Source organism: Leucopleurus acutus, assembly GCF_964270905.1.
Source record: "Leucopleurus acutus genome assembly, chromosome: 13".
NCBI classification, from domain to species: Eukaryota; Metazoa; Chordata; class Mammalia; order Artiodactyla; family Delphinidae; genus Leucopleurus; species Leucopleurus acutus.
In genome coordinates, this window is record NC_139155.1 from 46,621,462 (window position 1) to 46,640,796 (window position 19,335).

The 19,335-nt window shown below is 41.8% G+C and overlaps 1 protein-coding gene across 1 annotated transcript in view; it reads left to right on the top strand.

Annotated features, from left to right (window-relative positions):
* The first annotated feature begins 292 nt into the window (after positions 1–292).
* CDH2 (cadherin 2) overlaps positions 293–19,335 on the top strand; it is a 215,007-nt gene continuing 195,964 nt past the window's right edge. Inside the window, exon 1 of the mRNA XM_082852826.1 lies at positions 293–447. Within this exon, the coding sequence (XP_082708952.1) occupies positions 388–447 (60 nt within the window). The 5' untranslated portion in view covers positions 293–387. The remainder of the gene's footprint in view (positions 448–19,335) is intronic.

The following is a 19,335-nucleotide window of genomic DNA, read 5'->3' on the forward strand; positions in this document are numbered from 1 at the left end:
TCCGCTGCGCTTTGGGCAGAGCAGCCGGCGCTGCCACCGCGGCCACACACACACACACACACACACACACACACACACACCCTCACGCGCACGCCCGCCTTTTCCCCCGCCCCCTCCCCAGCTCCTTGATCTCTCGGTCTGTTTTATTACTCGCGTTGCGAGTCCCGCGGACTCCGCGGCCCGCTATTTGTCATCTGCTCTCTCTCCATTGGCGGGGAGCGGGGAGCAGCGGCGAAGGGGGTGGGGTGGGGAGGGAAGGGAAGGGGGTGGAAACTGCCTGGAGCCGTCTCTCCGCGCCGCTGTTGGTGCTGCCGCCGCTGCTGCCGCCGCCGCCGCCGCCGCCGCCGCCGCCGCCTCCGGCTCCTCGCTCGGCCCCTCTCCGCCTCCATGTGCCGGATAGTGGGAGCGCCGCGGACCCTGCTGCCGCTGCTGGCGGCCCTGCTTCAGGTACGCGGCGGTCCCCGCGGGCCGGGCCGCGGGCGGGGTGGGGCGGGCGGCGCCGGGTCCCTTTGTTCCCCGCGCCGCTGCGGGGCCCGGCTGCGCACCCGGGAAGGGAGTTGCCGCACCAAGCGGGCGGGAGCTGCGCAGACACTAGGCTTGGGCAGGGCGCAAGGGCAGGGCTGCCGGAGCCAGCCGGTCTCCCGCGCCTCTCTTGGCGGGTCCCGAAGGGGCCGATCGCGGGCCCCCTCTGCTCCTGCAGGGTCAGGCGAGCTCGCGGGGCGGGGGGTGTCCCTAGGCAGCAGAAAGGTGAGGTAGGATAGCACTCCGGTTTTGCAGTTTTCCGCGCTTCTCGCCCTTAGCATTGAACTTTGCTCCATTTTTTGTTTGTTTGTTTATTTCTGCAGGGATGGGTCGCGAGTTTGCAGTAGGAATTCTCACTCTGGTATCTTAGTTACGGGACTTGCTTCCACCCCACCTCACCCTGGCACCCGCGCGCCTCCCGGTGCCCAAGGGCTCCCCCGTTCTATTGTCTTTATCGCAGCTTAGAGTTGCTTCTTATTTTTGTTTTCCTGCCCTCACAATTTTTTTTTTGAGTCGGTCCTGCCTGAAAAGAAAACCTCACCCCCTAGCCCCGAAGAGTCTACGCGAGTCGGCGCCTCCGCACCCAGCCCCTGGCCCGCACGCCCCTTATCCCGCCGGGCGGGGAGAAGTTCCGTTACTCGGCTTTTATTCTTCTCCTGTCCGGCTGCCTCTGCCCTGCGTGCGTCCTGGGGGCGCCTTTACTTTTCACGCCTTCGGGAGAGCGCCAGACAGCCTTTCCCCGCAGTCGGTACCGGGAGGCTCCTCCGCGGCAGGAAGCACCTGCTCCAGGCTGGTCGCAGCCTCCCTCCCCACTCCGCGCCGCGGATCCCCAGTCCGGCCGAGCGCCCAACTTTCCCGCGGCGTCCGCCCGGAGGATGTACCGAGGCCCCTCCCGGATGGCCAGTCGGGTCTTGTGAAGCGACGCCACGCGCCGCGGCTGCGACACCCGCGCTGGGCGGGGTCCGGGCGGGGGTCGCGAGTCTGCCCCCGCGAGCGGCGGGGGCCCCAAGCAGCTGCGGGAGAGGGGCGTGTCCGCCTTCACTTTAGGGCAGGATCTTCAGGGGAATCCGCCTGAAGGGCCCCCAGCGCACCGCTGACGGCTAGGAGTGGCCGGCCGGTGGCCGCTCCAAAAAGTGCGGGCGCGGCTTGGAAGTGCCTTTGCCACCGGGGCGACCGGGGCAGGGACAGATGGTGCGGATCGTCCCTCTCTGTGGTCTGCGTGAGTCAGGGCCTGGCGCGTTCCGGCCGCGGGCGCCGGGGGCTGGATCGGGCTGGCGCCCGCGGTCTCTCACACTCCCTCCCGCCACCCCCTAGAGGGGTGTGGGCCGCGGCTGCGCCGAGCCCTGTCCATGGTGCGCCGGCTCCGCGCTCTCCTCCCCCGGGTCCAGTTCTCCTACTTTCCGGCTTTCTCCCTCCCACTGGCTCCCGGGCCGCCCGGGTCCCGCCGTTCCTTTCTCCTTTCTTGGGTTTCTCCTTTTGTTCTTATCATCTCCAGCTGGTCTTTTTCTTTCCCCTTCCCCCATTCGCCAGTCCGCTCCCCCTCCCCCGTCCCCATTCTCTCTCCTGACTCGGGGGTTTCAAAACTGTTAGACATTTTGGCCTCTGCACTTTTGGGGAGTGGATGGAATTTCTCGTAACTTGGGGGAGGAGACCTGCCAGTCACTTGCTAACAAAAGTACCTCCTGTTATAAAACCGCCCTTTATTCTTGGAGCGCACACTAATTATTTCACCTCCTGTCACTTCATTTATTGTTTCTTCTTTTAAAATGGGGTTTATTGAAGAGGTTAGGCTGAATGGGGAAGAAGGAGAAAAGTGCTACTTCAAGTGTTTGAAGTTAAGGGGAAAGCAAGATAAACTTAACCCTGTGGACATCAGATTTTTTTAAAACAAATATGTCATAGATTAAACAAATCTCACTTTAAAAAACATTATGTTTTGGATATCATGGCATGGTCTGACTTATTTACAGGCAACTTATAATAAGTTCTAAGAGTGTGAGTCCAGCAGTGGATGGTATGCTCACCAACTTTTTGATCTGAAAGTAAGTTTTAATTGAATACTGTGCAGTGAAGTTAGGACAGGAGGAGACGTTTGTTGGTCGCTAATAACATGGGACTAAAGTGTGTACCACTGGAGCAATCTCATTTCCTCTTTGAGTCATCTGCCTTGAAACCAGGTGTGGATTTTGTAGGTCATTTTCTTTTATTTCCTTAAGCATTTTAAAAATATATCATTTATAAACGTCAAATCACGCCCTTCCCTTTTCCATTGTATGTTCTTTCTCAGTTTCTTCCAAGCCAATGTCTTGTTGACTTTTATAAACCTCGAGGAAAGGGGAGATTAAAACTTTGTCATCAAGTTTGGGTTATTCACGGGTTCGAGTCGAGCAATAACATTGAGTGGTTTGCAAGGTCATTAGAAGTGGAAGCAGAGCAGTTTATGCAACATGAGTTTTAGGGTTAAGTGCACCTTGTGGATTGTACACACTGAGATTGGAAATGACTGTGCTAATGGTCTGCTTTACACACCAGAATAACACAGCTCTATCCGCAAGGTGAAAATGGCCCCTCTGCAGTCATCTGCTATTAAAAGTCTAGGTTTTTGTTTGTTTGTTTGTTCATTTGTTTTCAGGCCAGACTAAGGAGTCATGAGTTTTAGAAAAGAGAATGAGTAGGTTATTAGTGTAGATACGGAGCCACCTTATTTTTTCAGACCAGTTAAAGAAGAATAATTGAATATTCAAAAGGACTTTATGCCTTTAATTAACTGAAGTGTTCTTTTACTTGGAACACTTCTTTTTTTTCACTTTGAGAGAATCTTTACTAGTTGAGTTATTCTGTTACCTAGATTTACATAATTCTAGTCAATTTTGCATATTATGATATTCAGGTTTAAGATTTTCTCTATTCTTCCTCATTTTAGCTTGAGGCATTAGCATCGTCCTATTTTTAAAAAAAGCAGAATTTGAGCATTAAACTTCACTGATCAAGGGATATCACAAAGTTATGACAAGCTTTCCTTTTAAATTATACAAGTGACTTTCAAATCCTTAAATAGATTTATCATCAGGAATAAAAACCAATTTTACTTTTACTACCCATCCAGTAATGAATAGATTAGAAGCCTGCTTTGTTTTTCTAGTTCCCATTTTAATTGCATAGCTGCATTGTTCTAATTTAAATATGTTTGTATGGGTTATGAAGAATCAAGGACACCTCCTTAAGGTTCACAGATATTCTAGATTCTTAGTCTTATTGCCTTGGTTCTGCTTTCAACCCTAGATGAGGATGTATGAAAAAAGATGCACAAACCATATGTGATTTTCACCTATTAAGTATAGACGTTCAAGGCATTAATATTCAACACGTGAAATGTAAAAAAAAAGCTTTGTTTTAGAATGTGGAAAATCTAGGATACAATAATCATTTTAAGTATAGACCATATATGTATTCACCATGTTTATTTGATTTTCAACAACTTTGTAACAAGTTCCTATGAAAGTAAGAATTAACATAGTTGGTGTTCACAGTTTATTCCACTTATGCGTCTCTGCCCTTTTTTAAACTTGTGGCATGTGGCCATTACTAACAAGTGGTGTGTGTTGCACATGTTCTAGGTGTGATTTGAAAAATAATTTGTGTATCCTAAAATATAAGCATATTTTAAAATTATATACATAAATTAAAATTATATATAATTTTTTAGGCCTTAATTGCAAGTTCAAAATTTACTTACAAAGTAGACTTTCATACCTTCATCAGAGTCTACCCTGACCTTCTTCTGAAAGTTTGAACTGAGATTTTAAGGGGAAATTCTTTTAGATAGTTTGTATTTTTTACGTGTAGAGACTCAATTCTTCTTGGAACAGATTATTTTGGTGACAGTGTATTGCACCAAACTGTCCTTAATTTCCGTTTTCATTAAAATATCTTCAATTCTTAAATCTGTTGCGCCTCATTAATCTTTAGGGTTATTAATTGTGAACTGTCAGGACTTAAAGCAACAGTTAATCTTGCTTTAAAACGCCTTCAAAAAAATCCTCATCTCCATCGTGTTTTCAAAGGGATAGTCTCAAGTTAGAAGAGTGATTTAAAAAAAAAATCAGCTGTTATTTAAGAAGTGTAGTGTTTGTATGTACTTTCTATGGGTTTGCCCAAGTTAACATTATTCAAATTTGCTCTTTGGGCTCAAATACAAAAATTAATCAAGTTTAAGCACTGCACAGACTTGTGGTGAACTTCATCAGCCATTTAAAAAATATGATAGATTTGGAATTTGGATTTTGTTATTTGAGTAATTATTTCACATCTGCCATGAGTACACCTTCTAGAATCTATTTTCAAGTTGGGTTAAGAACTTTAAGCTGAAACATAATTTGTACCAACAAATCATTACGCCTCACATTTCTGTTTTTTTCCTTCTACAAATTTATTTTTGTTTGAATTTTTCAGTAAATTATGCCAGTTAATTTGAGCGGATGATAGTCTTTGTGTATTTAACTGAATGTAGATAAGTTTTAAATTAAGCAAACCTATTCATGCCAGGGAGGAAGTATATACAGATAAATATTGTAGTAAGAGCTACATCTTCTGCATATACCAAGTGATGAGTTTAAAGTAGGCAGAAGGTGAATTCAGGATCTAAATGGGACCTTTTGAAAAATTTAACTTAAAGATTATGATTTGTGTTACAATCGAGTTTTTAAGCTCTATTTTAGATTATGCGTAAATACTGCTCAGTTTTTCCCTCTTACTCTCTTTAGGACCCAGTGTACTTCCTTGTCTGAGCTTCCAACTGTACTTAGAGCAGGCAGGCTCTTGGGTTGCATATATATGCGCAGTACGTATGTTGAGGACTGCTATCTACATGCGTTTCCTGCAACATTTACCACAATTTGGCATGAACTGTCAGTTGATAGTTAATTGATAACTTTGTGTGTGTCATCCAAGGTGGTTTGGGCACAAAGAGTATAATAACTTTGTTCTGTGCAAGTGAGCTGCCCTGACATAGTGTCAAGGTCAAGAGCTAGTGTCAAGGGCAGAAAGCCTGGGGTTCTAATCTGGTCCAGATGTAGTTTAGTCTCTTAAACTCTGCTGACCTCATTTTCCTCAATAATAAAACCTCAGGCCTGGTTGGATTAGTTGATCTCTAAGGGACTTTCTAGTCCTGTGACTCTTGGGGCTGCTTAAAATATCCCAAAATGATTCCTTTTCAAAGACTTTGGAATGACTTTAATAACTAACCTGAAATGCAGAGATTTTTCAGGTATTCAGAGTGATAGAGTATGATTTTTGAGGGCTATTGACAATAGTTTATCATATATGATAGCATATCATTCAGCATTAAGAATATAGCTCTTTTGGATGGACCTAGAGATTATCATATGAAGTGAAATAAGTCAGACAGAGAAAGACAAATATCATATGATATCACGTATATGTGGAACCTAAAAAAATGCAAATGAACTTATTTGCAAAACAGAAATAGACTCACAGACATAGAAAACAAACTTATGGTTACCAAAGGCAAAAGGGGGGAGAGATAAATTAGGAGTTTGGGATTAACATATACACACTACTATGTATAAAGTAGATAAACAACAAGGACCTACTATATATAGCACAGGGAACTATATTCAGTAGCTTGTAATAACCTATTAAGGAAAAGAATCTGAAGAAGAACTTATATACATATATATATATGTATGTATGTTTAACTGAATCACCTTGCTGTATACCTGAACTAACACAACATTGTAAATTAACAATAAATAGTAGTTCTTTTTTAAAAAAAATATGGCCTCTTGACCTAGCAAGTTCTTCTCTAGTCATTTTTACAGATATGTCTGTATTCATGATGTATGCATGATGTATATATTTACACATACAGGGATTTGCATTGAAGCATTGTTTATAATTACAAAAGATCAGATTAGATGGTCTCTGAAAGTCCGGTAGGGACTGATTTAATAAATTGTGGAGTAATGTGCAGTCAGATTTGAGAACCCCTGCTGTGTGGAACAAAACATTTTAGTTCTACTTACAGTTCAAGAAAATTATTGTTAAACCACCTAATGTTTTAGCATAATCACTAGGTATCTACCTAGAAAAGCTTCAGGGAAGGACAGCCAAAATCATCAGTGGGATTTCAAGACCTCTGAATGAAGAGGAATTGGACATAGACCACAGAGAGAAGCTATAACTGAAGAACAGAAAATCAATGAGAGTAGAAATAAGATGAAGATAACATACACTAACACTAGAACATCCTAAAGTTGGGTTGAGAACAACCCGTAGCAGGCTGAGCTTATAAGTAAGTCCAAGGAAAATTGGCTAAATTTAATGCGTAGTTATGTAATAGATAGTTTGCATGTTGTATCATGGAATGACCACACTGTGCTGAGTTATCTGTGCCCGAGAGATTATACTAGTTGGTTAAACCATTAAGATATTTCTTACATTCTCTTGACTGATTGAATTTTTAATTTTTCACCTGTTCTGATCGTGAAAAGGTAGCCTAAAGTGGACCTTACCAGTACCTAGAACTTGAGATGCAGAAGAATGTTTAGTATTAGAATCGGATGTTTTGGTCTACAGCCTCAATTAAGTAAGATATTTAACTTTCTCAGGTAGCATTGGGAGAATTCGTGGTGTAATGCTTTTAAAACAGCTTGAGTCATTTAAAAGGAGGTGTTATTATAAACATAATATGGCATTCATAATCCAGTAACTTGGAGAAGTATTTGATCCATGATCTGTTCTTAGATTTTCTTTTGCAAAATATACCTATCTATATTAAAAATAAATAAATAAATCCTGGAATAATAGTGTACTTCTGTACTACTACATACTGTTGTTTTAATATTGTTTTTTATGTTGATTTTAAAAATTAACTTGACCATAGCATACTTATGTATGACCATATAGTTTTATATTTTTATGGTCTTAGTTTTAATGTTTGTTTTTGTGTTTTTTAAAAAATTGTACTTGACCATCATAATTTAAAACATTCATGTGGAGTTTCCCCACCCCCATTCTGTATATAATTTGGTGTTTTGGTGGATTGAGGAATTAGTAAAAAAAAAAAAAAAAAAAAATTAAAGGATCATAATTTGGAATCTTTATTATTCCAGAAATTATTGGAACTAGAAATGTGAAATGACTCTCTTTATCCTCATTATTATAATAAATTTTGAGTTTATTCAACTTTCTTCTATTGCATTAAATATCAAAATTTGTAAAATTCTGGCAAAGGGAAATCTAAATTGTAGGGACAGGAAATAGTTTAGTGGTTTCTGGGGCTGGATATGGATGGAGACAAGAGATTGGTTACAAAAGTGCATGAGGGAATTTTGTGGGTGACAGGAATGCTCTAGAACTTGACGGTGGTGGTTAGGTGAATGTATAATTTTTGAAACTCATTGAACTATACTCTTAAAATGGATGCATTTTATTGTATGTAAATCATACCACAATAAAATTGGTTAAAATATAAATGACAATTCACACATTAAAAAAAAAAGTATCGAATTTCGTATTACTGCTTCCAGTAAGGAATCTAAGGAATGCCCTTTCAGTGTTTTTTTTTTCCCATATGCAGTTCTAAGACATTTCACAATTTATTTTTAGTAATAATCAGTAGGTCATTCATATAAGTCAGAAGAGCACACATGCCAGATAAAACTATTTGAAACTTTAGATATTTGCTGTCATCTCTTCAAATATTTTTTTTAAAACCAACGTCTGGTAGTACTAAACCTTAAAAATGAAATAAGTTTAATTGTAGGGAAGGAAATTAACATGTTACCTCAGTTAATTATTTCTATAACCTTGTAACATAGGTGGTTTTATTTCCATTTTAGAGACTATCAAAGAGGGAGTCAGACAGTCTGAGTATTTATTGTGAGAGTGCATAGTAGAACCATATCTGGTTATAGCAGAGTTAAGCCTGACTGCAGGGCCCAAGGTGTTTTCCCTCCACCAGGCTGGGACCCTTTTAATATGATATTCAGGGAATGAATATCGAATTAGAGGGAAATTTCAATTCCTCACTACTGAGTTTATAAGGTTTTTGTAAAGTAGTTAACTTTTGAGTTACATTCTCTATTTAATTTTGACCTTAAATAGTTTGATTTATTTTGGCATCTGAAACCAAAATTTAATGCTTGGTTAAGATTTTCATTCTTTTTTTTTTTAATATGTTCCCTTAGAGAAAGAAGAAAAAAAATCTTAGGTAAATGATTCATAATCAGTTTTATAATGTTCTTCAGATTGTCTTGATCAACAAATAATGTGTTGGTAAGTACTCAAAAAATATCTTTTTGTGTGTGAATCCTGGAATTTAAAATACTTTCTAAGAGCCAAGAAAGCCTCAGGCTACGCATGGTTGTTTTTGTTTTTTGGGTTTTTTTTTTTTTGAAACTGTGTTTTTTCAATAAAAGTAAATTCAAGAGATTCTGTCATTGTGTTAAAACATTTTAATGTTTAATGGCACATTTTCCATGTTTGAGTAATTCGAATTACTTCTCCCACAAATGAAATCAGTTGACATCTTTTAAAAATATATACATCCACATCTACAACAGGTTTTTGTGTGACTGTTTTGTGGCGTGACTGAGTACACGCTGATTTGTTTGCTGCCCAGAAAGCCTAGAACTATTTTGTTTGTAACTTGACCTATCGTTGGTGGGTGGATACACTTGGCTTGACTATAATAGCAAACAAAATGTCTCTTAGTTGGTTGGGGAGCTGTTAAGCGAACTCTGAAATAAATCACTTAAAAAACATTAAACTTATTAAGTTAAAGGCTATGATTTAATCCCTGTGCTTAACACAAATCTTTAATAAATCAGAGGCTGTGGCTACTTTAATTTTTTTTCTTTTGTTGTCTTAATTGGTTAACACAACAGTTCAAAGTCTGCAGTTCATTCTTTATGGCTTTCTGGTCCAGTTAGTAAAGAAAAGTGTGTTCTGTGCAACCAAAATATTAGTCTTTCACAGCTCCTTTGGTATACACCCCCGCAAGAGCAACTCCAAGATTGGGTTCTCATGTCTTGCTTCTCATATTATATTTCAGGAAATTCAAAATTTAAATTTCACACACACACACACTCTTTATGAAAGTATCAAATGTATACGGGACAGTGCACGTATAAGTGGATAGCCTGCTGAGTGTTCATTAATTGATCATAGTATTTAATCAGCACCCAGTCAAGACACAGCATCCCAGGGGTACCCTCTCCAATTTGAGCCATCTCTTCAATGGTTACTATTTACTTGACTTCTAATAGCATATATCAGTTTAGCTTATTCCCATACTTTATGAAGTCGTACACTGTATGCCGTTTTGTAGCTGGCATCTTTCACTCAATTTGTAGAATCATCTGTATATTTGTATCTTATATATTTTTTAATAGTCACAAAATTAGGAAAGGCTCATGGACTCTATAGAAGGATCTGGGGGATGAAGGAAGGTGAAAACTGAGTTAAAAACAAAAATAAAAACAGGCTGTTTCATTGCAGCTAAAGGTCACTTCAGTGTTCATGGTGTCAAACCACGAAACACCTTTTGTGGATTTTCCTACCTAGATATCTTCTTCTTTAGTTCTGGTAAATCGGCAATATTGTTCACCAAAAACCAAAGACATTTGGAATTTAGTAAGGTATAGCTTTTCTTGGCTTCCCTATATCAGAAGGAGGATGGAGACAAAGCACTAAATATCTTTTTGACTTGAAGTCTTAAAGCAGAAGGTTTGGGTGTTAAGACTAATCTTTTCAGTGATGCTTCTTAATACCTTCTCTGAGCTTCCTAGTGACCCACTTCTCAATGAGGTCCTACCCAGATTTGTTTTTAATTAACTTTTATTGGAGTATAGTTGCTTTGCAATGTTGTGTTAGTTTCTACTGTACAGCAAAATGAATCAGCCATACGTATATATTTATCCCCTTTCTGGATTTCTTTCCCATCTAGGTCACCACAGTGCATTAAGTAGAGTTCCCTGTGCTGTACAGTATGTTCTCATCAATTATGTTTTATACATAGTATCAAGATTTGTTTTTAATTTAAAAAAGGTTAAGTTGGGGGTTACAATACCACAGACTGCTAGTTTTCCAGCTGATCAGTGCATCTTTGGGTATAGTTGATCCTCTTTTGTGTTTGTGTAGCTTTTTTAAATATCTGAGAGGTTGCCATGAAGGATGCAGAGCGCCATGCTTGTCCCAAGCTTTCTTTCTGAGGGCCTTTTCTCTCCATTTATAATACATGTTGAGTAGAGCTAGAATCTAGGTGGAGGATTCCATGCATAAGGATAAGGACTAAGGAATCCATATCCAGAGGGAATGGCCCACCAAGGGTCTGGTTTTTTTCAAGGCAGCTCTAATTCATTTATGTTTGTACATGAGTGGACTTCACAATATTTAGAAAGATTGTACTCTTGTGTGGCTTTAGCTTATTGATATCTAATTGGTACTTCACTTGTGTTCCGCCCTTACACATAGTTTTCTACCATAAAAGCAATTGTTTACATACAGTGTTTGTGTTTTCAGCATTAAATTTTATTTACAGTTCTGTCTTTTTTGTTTGACAGATAGCTAAGAACATTTGGGGAGAATCGCATAACCATTGATTTAATTTACCATCTGATTTATAGCTAAGTGCCTTGTAAATGAAGCTGAATTAAATCCGTGATTTGGTTTATGGTCTTTCCCTTTATTTGAGGCTGTCTCAATGGAGCTTTGTTTGAAAGGGGGATAGTGGTATATTTGAATGTAGATAACAACGGATTATGTGTAGATAGCTTATAACATTTTATGGCCTAGAATAAAGGCATTTTGGAAAACAGTGAGGTTACTTTTTCTAGTGTTTGTGTATGTAATGGATTTGTTAAGAATCGTCAAGACTCTGATATCTTATTTTCTGAAGTCTTGGTTCTTCATAATTAAAATAAATAATATATAATAATATACATAACATGTAATATGTATTATATATTATATATAAGTTGTATATATTGGAATAAAATTATATATAATAAATTAAATATATATACATATGGTGTGTTTCTGGAATACTACTTTGGCGGGTATGCCAAGATATAAATTGAGACTGTCCACCTCCAAACACAGTCTTCTCAAACATCATGCTGTATCAAATTATATTTACCTCTTTATATTTCCACATTGAGATATTTTGCTTATCTGAAATTTACTTTTGTATTTGGTATGAAATAGGAGGTCTTTTTTTTTTTTTTCGCGGTACGCGGGCCTCTCACTGTTGTGGCCTCTCCCGTTGCGGAGCACAGGCTCCGGACGCGCAGCCTCAGCGGCCATGGCTCACGGGCCCAGCCGCTCCGCGGCATGTGGGATCTTCCCGGACCGGGGCACAAATCCGTATCCCCTGCATCGGCAGGCGCCGACTGTCAAGCACTGCGCCACCAGGGAAGCCCCGAAATAGGAGTTCTTAACATGTGGGTAGCTGTCATTTGTCAAAGAAAACTTCTGGTTTTTCTAAACAAATGCTTCCTCTATTAAGTACAGATTGCCATAGGCTTCTGGATGTCCTTTTTTCTCTCTCCAGTTGTGCTGATTGCCTAGTGAGGCAGTGTGCACAATGGTTAAGAATGTTGGCTCTGGAGCAGGACGACCTGTTTGGGGCCCTGGTTTTGACACTTGGCTGTTGTGTGAACTTGGACAGCATGTGTGGCGTTTCTATCATGCAGGATGTCTGTTTGTAAAATGGGGGTAATAAGTAGTATCTGTCATAAGGTTGTTAGGAAGAGTAGGTGGGTTGATGTATATACATCATTTAGAAAAGTGCTTTCATATGGTAAACAAGATGTAAGATCTTTAACTGAAGATTTGGGGGTATAATCATTACCCTCGTTTTACACAAACATAATCAAGGGGTAATTTAATTGTTTGAGTACTTGGTACGTTCGAAGCTCTGTTCTGTGTTCAGTGTTCCAGGGGGATAACTTGCCCTTCTGCATGGAATGCTGCCAGTGCCCCTTAGATGGCATGTGGAAGCCACAATTGAAGGGCACATATTTTAACATTCCTCCTTTAATTCTAACAGATGTTGTCTAGGCGGATACAATTAGGGAAAGGGATGAATATATATGGAGTGTCATTCTGTCAGCAATTTGATTTGGGAATTACAGGTAATCAAACAGGAGCTATTCTGGTGTCTTCGTAGGTCTGTCTCTTTGCTTCTGTGATTTAATTCTTTAATGTTCTTTCATGGACACAAGCGTGTGTGTGTGTGTGTGTGTGTGTGTGTGTGTGTGTGTGTTGTTTTGAGACTAGCCTGCAACCAGAGTAGGTTACTTAGTCTCTGAATGTTTTTAACATGATCATGAGGACCCAGCAGAGAGGAGAGGGTTAAGGGTAGTCTTATCATACTGGTTGATGCCAGTACAGAATCTGCAAAAACAGAGTGAAGGTAGATTCATTGTTCTTGTAGATGTTGATGATTTATTGATGATTAGATGCAAGAAATGTTACATTTAACTTAGTTTCATTCTATCTTAATAATATTGCATTATTTTTGAGTAATTACTACGTGCGGGCACTGTTCAAAGTACTTTACATTTATTAACTCATTTAATTTGCAAAAAAATTTTACTCAATTACGTTTGAGGACACCAAAGTACAGATAGGTTAAACTGAGGTGCCCAAAGTTATTTTGTTAAGTGATGGAGCTAGGATTCAAATGCCAGCAGCCTGATGTCGGAGCCTGTGTTCCTAGGTTTGATATTTATTTGAATGTAGGTAAAAAAATTAAGGCAGGATAGACTTTTTAAAACAGCTTTTTCCATTGTAAAATGTGGTACATGTAGAGGAGTATATAAAGCATACATGCAGTTTAAACAATAATTAAAGTTTACAAAATATGTCCATACAACTACCAGACATCTTGAGAAATAGAATATTACCAGTGCCTTGAAAGTCTCCAGAGTACTGTTCCCATTTCCCTCCTTCCTCCCAGACGTAACCGTTATCTTCATTTTTGTGATAATTATTCATCGATTTTCTTTATAGTTTCATCATCTATGTATATATTCCTTTTATATATGTGTAAATGTATATATAGAGATGTTTATATAAATGTGTATATATCATGCATATATGTGTAAATGTACCATGTATACGTGTGTATGTATGTATATGTGTGTATATATACACAAATGTGTGTGTATATGTATATATAATATATTTTTTGTGATTCCTTCTTCTCAGTATTATGTCCGTAAGATTCATTCAACTGAGTCGTGTAGCTATAATGTATGCATTTTCACTGCTCTAGAGCACTGCATGCTATAAATACGGTACAATTTACTTACTCAGTTTATTGCTGATGGACTGTGTGTCTGGTTTCAGAATTTTGCTGCTGCAGACATTCCTGTACATGCCACCTGGTCATAAGTGCCAGGGATACTCTAGGGCTGCATTTCCCAAATTTTAGCTTATATAAAAATCACCTAAAGCTTGTTAAACAGATTCCTGGCCCGATCCCCTGAGCTCCTGATTCAGTACATCTCCAGCAAGCTCCCAGTGATGGAATGCTGGTCTGCTCTGGGGTATGTCCCAAGGAGTAGGATTGCTGGGTTACAAGTTATGTGCCTGTTCTTCTTTACCAGCTACTGCAGGAGTTGTTCTCCAGCTGCTCCACCAGCACCATGTACATACTTTTCTTTTTTCATAATCTTAGTATACATACTCTAGTTAAGCTTTAGCATTTTTAACGACCTGGTGGACTGCATAATGGTATCTCTTTTTGGTTTCAATTTGCATTCTTTTGGTTACTAACACGATGGAGATTGTTTTTGTATATGTTCCGGCCTTTCGTCTTCCTTGCGGTGTCTGCAGAGCCCTAGTCCATGGAATGACGTTTGTAACTCGTCTGTAGCTTGGCCTTGCTATTTGTTGCCCATTCTCTTTGCCTAACGTTTCCAGTCATGGTTTGTATAGTATCTTTCCAAGGAGTGTGAGCCTTCTGGAAAGCTCACTCGTGATTAAATCTATTATTTGTGGAGTGCTTACTATGTTCCAGGCCAAGCAGGCTGCCTGCATTGTCTTATGTAATCCTCACCTCAGCCTCCTGAGATAAGTCGGCATCATTATCATCATCCATTTTACAAAAGTCTGAATGCAGCCTGGCTTAACCCAAAGGCACACCTCTAGAACCTCCCAGGGTTTGAGTATTTCTTCCCCCCTGGTAACAATCAGGTCCTTGGAAGTCTCCACCCAGTGGGAGCAAGATAAGTCTTTCTATTCAAGATTTTGTAGGATTGCAGCCTGGAGGAGAATTTGGACTCTAGAATGAAGACTTCAAGGATCTCAATTCCAGGGAGCAACCTTTGGCCTTATGAATGGGAAAATCTAACACTGAGCCAGTATTAGGCTAGGCTGCTGTGGAAGTAGGTGATTTCTGTCTCTGGCCAAACAACCCCTAGTGGTGATTTTAAGAGATGCAGGTAACTGATTGGTTGACAGTGCTGTGAATTGCCGTTTTTCCTGACCTCAAGCCGGCTTGGCCCTGAATTGTAGACACCCAGCAATGCAGGGGCACATGTGATTCTCTGTTCCCAGGACTTGGGCTTCCCCGAGCACTTGAAGAGACTTGGTTGTCTGCTCTCAGACCCTCAGTGTCCAGCCATCCTAGTGGTCTTGTGGCCCTGCTGGCGGTCTCAGGATGTTATTTGGCCTGGCTTCTTTTTGATCTTCAGCCTTGGCCTCTGAGTATTCAGTAATGTTGAGACCTTGTTGGTAATTTTGTTGTCTTTGAAGAGACCTAATAAATAGTGCTTCTTATCCATCTGAGTTCTGGATGAATAAGACAAAAGAGTCAGCAGATAAAGAACCACAATACAACCTTTATTACTGAGAAGGACGAGGGTAGAACATACATAGGTCACTGAATTAATTCCCCTCCCCCTCCACCCGCCTCCCGTCTTTAATGGTGCTGGATGAGAGCCAGCTTCCCACCTAGGGATCCTGCTGTTTTAAGGTCATCTGCAGCATAGCAACATTTGCACTGTGGAAGGAGGCTGGGCACCCAACAGAAAAGAGGTGAGGAAGGGACCAGGCTCTGTGTGCCCAGTCGTTTCATCCAAACTGACCAGAAAGGTTGACAGAGGATGGGGAGTGGGTGGAGGTGGGACGTTGCTCACGTAGCTCTATATGGAAGGAGGGAGTAAGGGTTCCGCTAAGCCTTCCGCAGAGTTTGCATTAACCATTGAGTTTATTATGTTCTTACCTATCAAGTGTGTGCTCATTCCAAAGAGTGGCAGTCACCCTCAGAGGGAGAGATGGACTCTCTCAGGACAGTCTTGCTCCCAACTTCATGAAGTCCTGGACGATCAATAGCTTTACTTTATAAAGAATCCTCAAGCCTAATGCAGCACGCAAGATGGTCACAGCAGCGCGGGCACATCTCGGAAATACTGTGTGTTAGATTCCAGAGCAGTGTGATAAAGCAAATACCGTAGTAAATGGAGTCACAAATTTTTTGGTTTCCTAGCGCATATAAAAGTTCTGTGTACACTATACTGTGGTCTTTTAAGTGTGCAATAGCATTATGTCTACAAACGCAATGTACATGCCTTCATCAAAAAAGACTTCAGGGCTTCCCTGGTGGCGCAGTGGTTGAGAGTCTGCCTGCCGATGCAGGGGACACGGGTTCGTGCCCCTGTCCGGGAAGATCCCACATGCCGTGGAGCGGCTGGGCCTGTGAGCCATGGCCGCTGAGCCTGCGCGTCCGGAGCCTGTGCTCTGCCACAGGAGAGGCTACAACAGTGAGAGGCCCGCGTACAGCAAAAAAAAAGACTTAATTGCTAAAAAATGCTAACCGTCATCTGACAATGCACAGTTGCCACACACCTTCCATTTGTAAAAAAAGAAAATCAATACCTGCAGAGTGCAGTAAAGCTGCGTATGCCTGTAGTTGTGCAGCCTACAAAGTTGGAAAGCAAACCGATCCTGATCCTAGGAGAGTTTTTCTAGGCGACATTATGACCCCAGAGCCTGTTCTTAAATGTCCCAAAGACCGTGATAGGAAGCAGGTGACATCTGAGGGAAGGACTCACCGTGGGTGGCAAGAACCTTCCCTGGTCGAGTCTTTACCCAATGCTAATGGGGCTAAGCCTGTTGTCTGTAAGTCGTGACCTTTGAACTAAACACAGAGGTCAAAGGGGAAATGGAGACTTACAGAGACAGAATATGCTGGATGAGAAGGAAGGGCACCTCCGAAAAGATGGGGATCGCCACCGGGGGTATTTCTGAACCTTGCACATAGGTGACAGTATCTCAAATGCCAGCTTCCTGAAAGAAAACCCAGAAGGCACAGGTGGGTCCCCTCCCCCCGGATAAATACAGAATGCTAAATTTAACCTCCCACAGGGAGCCTCTCCCAGATGAATTTTGATTTGCAACCAGCACATTCAAACCTTCTACCTGGCCTTCCCCTGTGAGCCCCTTGAGGCTGTCAGCCCGCCACTGTCCCCAGCGTGGGTTCTGTTGGATAGATGACTGGGGGATGCACTGTCTTGGGAGCAGGTGTTTTCTGTCTCTCACCACTTGCTGTGGGGTTGCTTTGGCCAAAAAAGGCCATGTGCGGGGGAAGATTTCTCCTTAGTTTATAAAGATCAGTCCAGACTGCTTGGTGGAGGCTGGCCCTTGAGCCTGTGGTCGGGTTACAAGAAGCCAAGATGTGCCTTCTTTGGCCTCCGAATGCAGAGCAGAATTAGAGGCAGACAATGCAGTGCCGCCCTCCTAGACCTGTCATTCGTAATTTGAAGTGAGAACCTCCACAAGGCTCTTGAGTTCACTGCCATTTAAAAATAGCAAATATTGTTCTGCTCACTAGTCTTTAGGCAGGAGATGTTGAAATAATCCCCTTTTTCTGTGCCTCAGCTGTCTCTGCTCATTCACGGGCACCCCCAGGAGTCCTGAGCTGCCTCAGACCTTTACCAAGGCCATGCTGCTACAGCCCTCACCCAAAGGCCTTTGCCATTTGGCTGTGGTCATCGCGTGGCCTGTCTCCTTGGTCCATGGCCTTCCCTGAAGTCCACCGTCTTTGCTCTGGGCCCTACCTCTGTAAACAAGCACTTTCCTAGAGAATAACCACCGTAAGTTGTGGTCACACATCAAGATCAAAATACCCTGTGGTTTAGGAACTAAAGCCTGTTGATGTTAAAAGCTACCTGCCCAACTATAAAAACCCACCACACTGCACAATCAAGACTACAAACCACCAAGTTGAAAAGCAGGCAGGGCCCTAGGAAAGCACCCTTCCTCCCCTGCCCAGAGCCCCAGTACCTCCGCGACTGTTTTCCTCCCCAGCACTGGATTCCTTTTTTTATTATTTCTCAAAGTCTCCAGAGAGTACACCAAATGCCTAAGTCTTTGAAGGGGCCCAATAAATGGGACCTCTCCTCCCTGAACCAGGTTCTGAACAGAGTGAAATAGAAGCCATGAGAGTCAAGTTAGGAAAGGAAAATCTCACCATGGTTCTGGTGAGATCTGGGCTGGAAGGCGTGGCCTTTATCCGTGGGCTTGTCTGTTGCCAATATGGAACCCCAGAATTCCACAGACCTGCTCACTCAGTTGCAGGTGGTGCTGCCCCCCCACCTACAAGTGCTGCAGGGGATCCGTGAGCTCCCAGCGTGGAAAATGAGATCACCACGCTTGTTCTCTGTGGGCCTGCGACTCCCAGGTGGGAGGAGTAGGGGGCAGAGCCGGGCACCAGGTGCCGAGATTGTTATTTCGAATTCAGCCTTCAAATAAGTTCAGTTCATCCCTCTTCTCTCTAGAGTAGCAGTTCACACATTTCTTGGTCTCAGGGCCCTTTTACACTCTTAAAAATCATTAAGTGCCCTAATGAGCTTCTATAATGTGGGTAATATCTACCGTTGTTTAGCATATTAGAAATTAAACTGAGGAAATTGTATGGTATTGATTTAATTCATTTAAAAGTATTAAACCCATTATGTAACACAAATACCAATTTTTATGAAAAATAACTATATTTTCCAAAGCAGAACAATGGAATTAGTAGGAAGAGTAGCATTGTGCTTTTGTATTTTTGCATATCTCCATGTCTGACTTAGTAGAAGACAGTGGGTTTCCTGTATCTGCTTCTGCGTTTACTCTGTGAAGGTATGACACATCACTCACCCTTTGGAAAACCACTTGACACTCGTGAGAGAATGCGAGTGGAAAGGATAAGAATATTGTTATATCATGGAAGTAGTTTTGCCTTTTCAGTTCCCCTGGAAGGATCTTGGGGACCCATAGGGATCCCGAGACCACACTTTGAGAACTGCTGTTCAGTCTGACTGACAGGTGGAGTGGAAACAGATGAGAGTATTAGGAAAGCAGAGTTCCTTCCACACGGAAAGAAGCTTCGAGAAGGGAAGATGCACTCCCCCTCTACAGGTTATACAGTGCAATTGTCCAAATGCCAGGCTTAAACTACTCAAGATAACCATGGGTGGAAGAAATGCTAGTCTGCAGTCCCCCCGAGTTGAACCTGAAACTGGTGACATTAGCCCTGTAACCTGTGGGTTAGCATGCAGGGCTGGTGCGCTGGCTTCTTCATGGCTTAACCTAGAACACCGCCGGGCAGGGTGCTGCTTTGGGAGCAGATTCAGGAATGGCTTGGAACTCTGACGTTATTGACAGAGCCCTCTTCATGGCAGCACATTTCTGGAGGCTGTGCTGGGAATGTGATTTTCTCACAAGAATAATGGTATAATTGTCTTGATAATTATCTCATCAAGGACTCAGAATGAGATAAATCATCACCATGGCCAG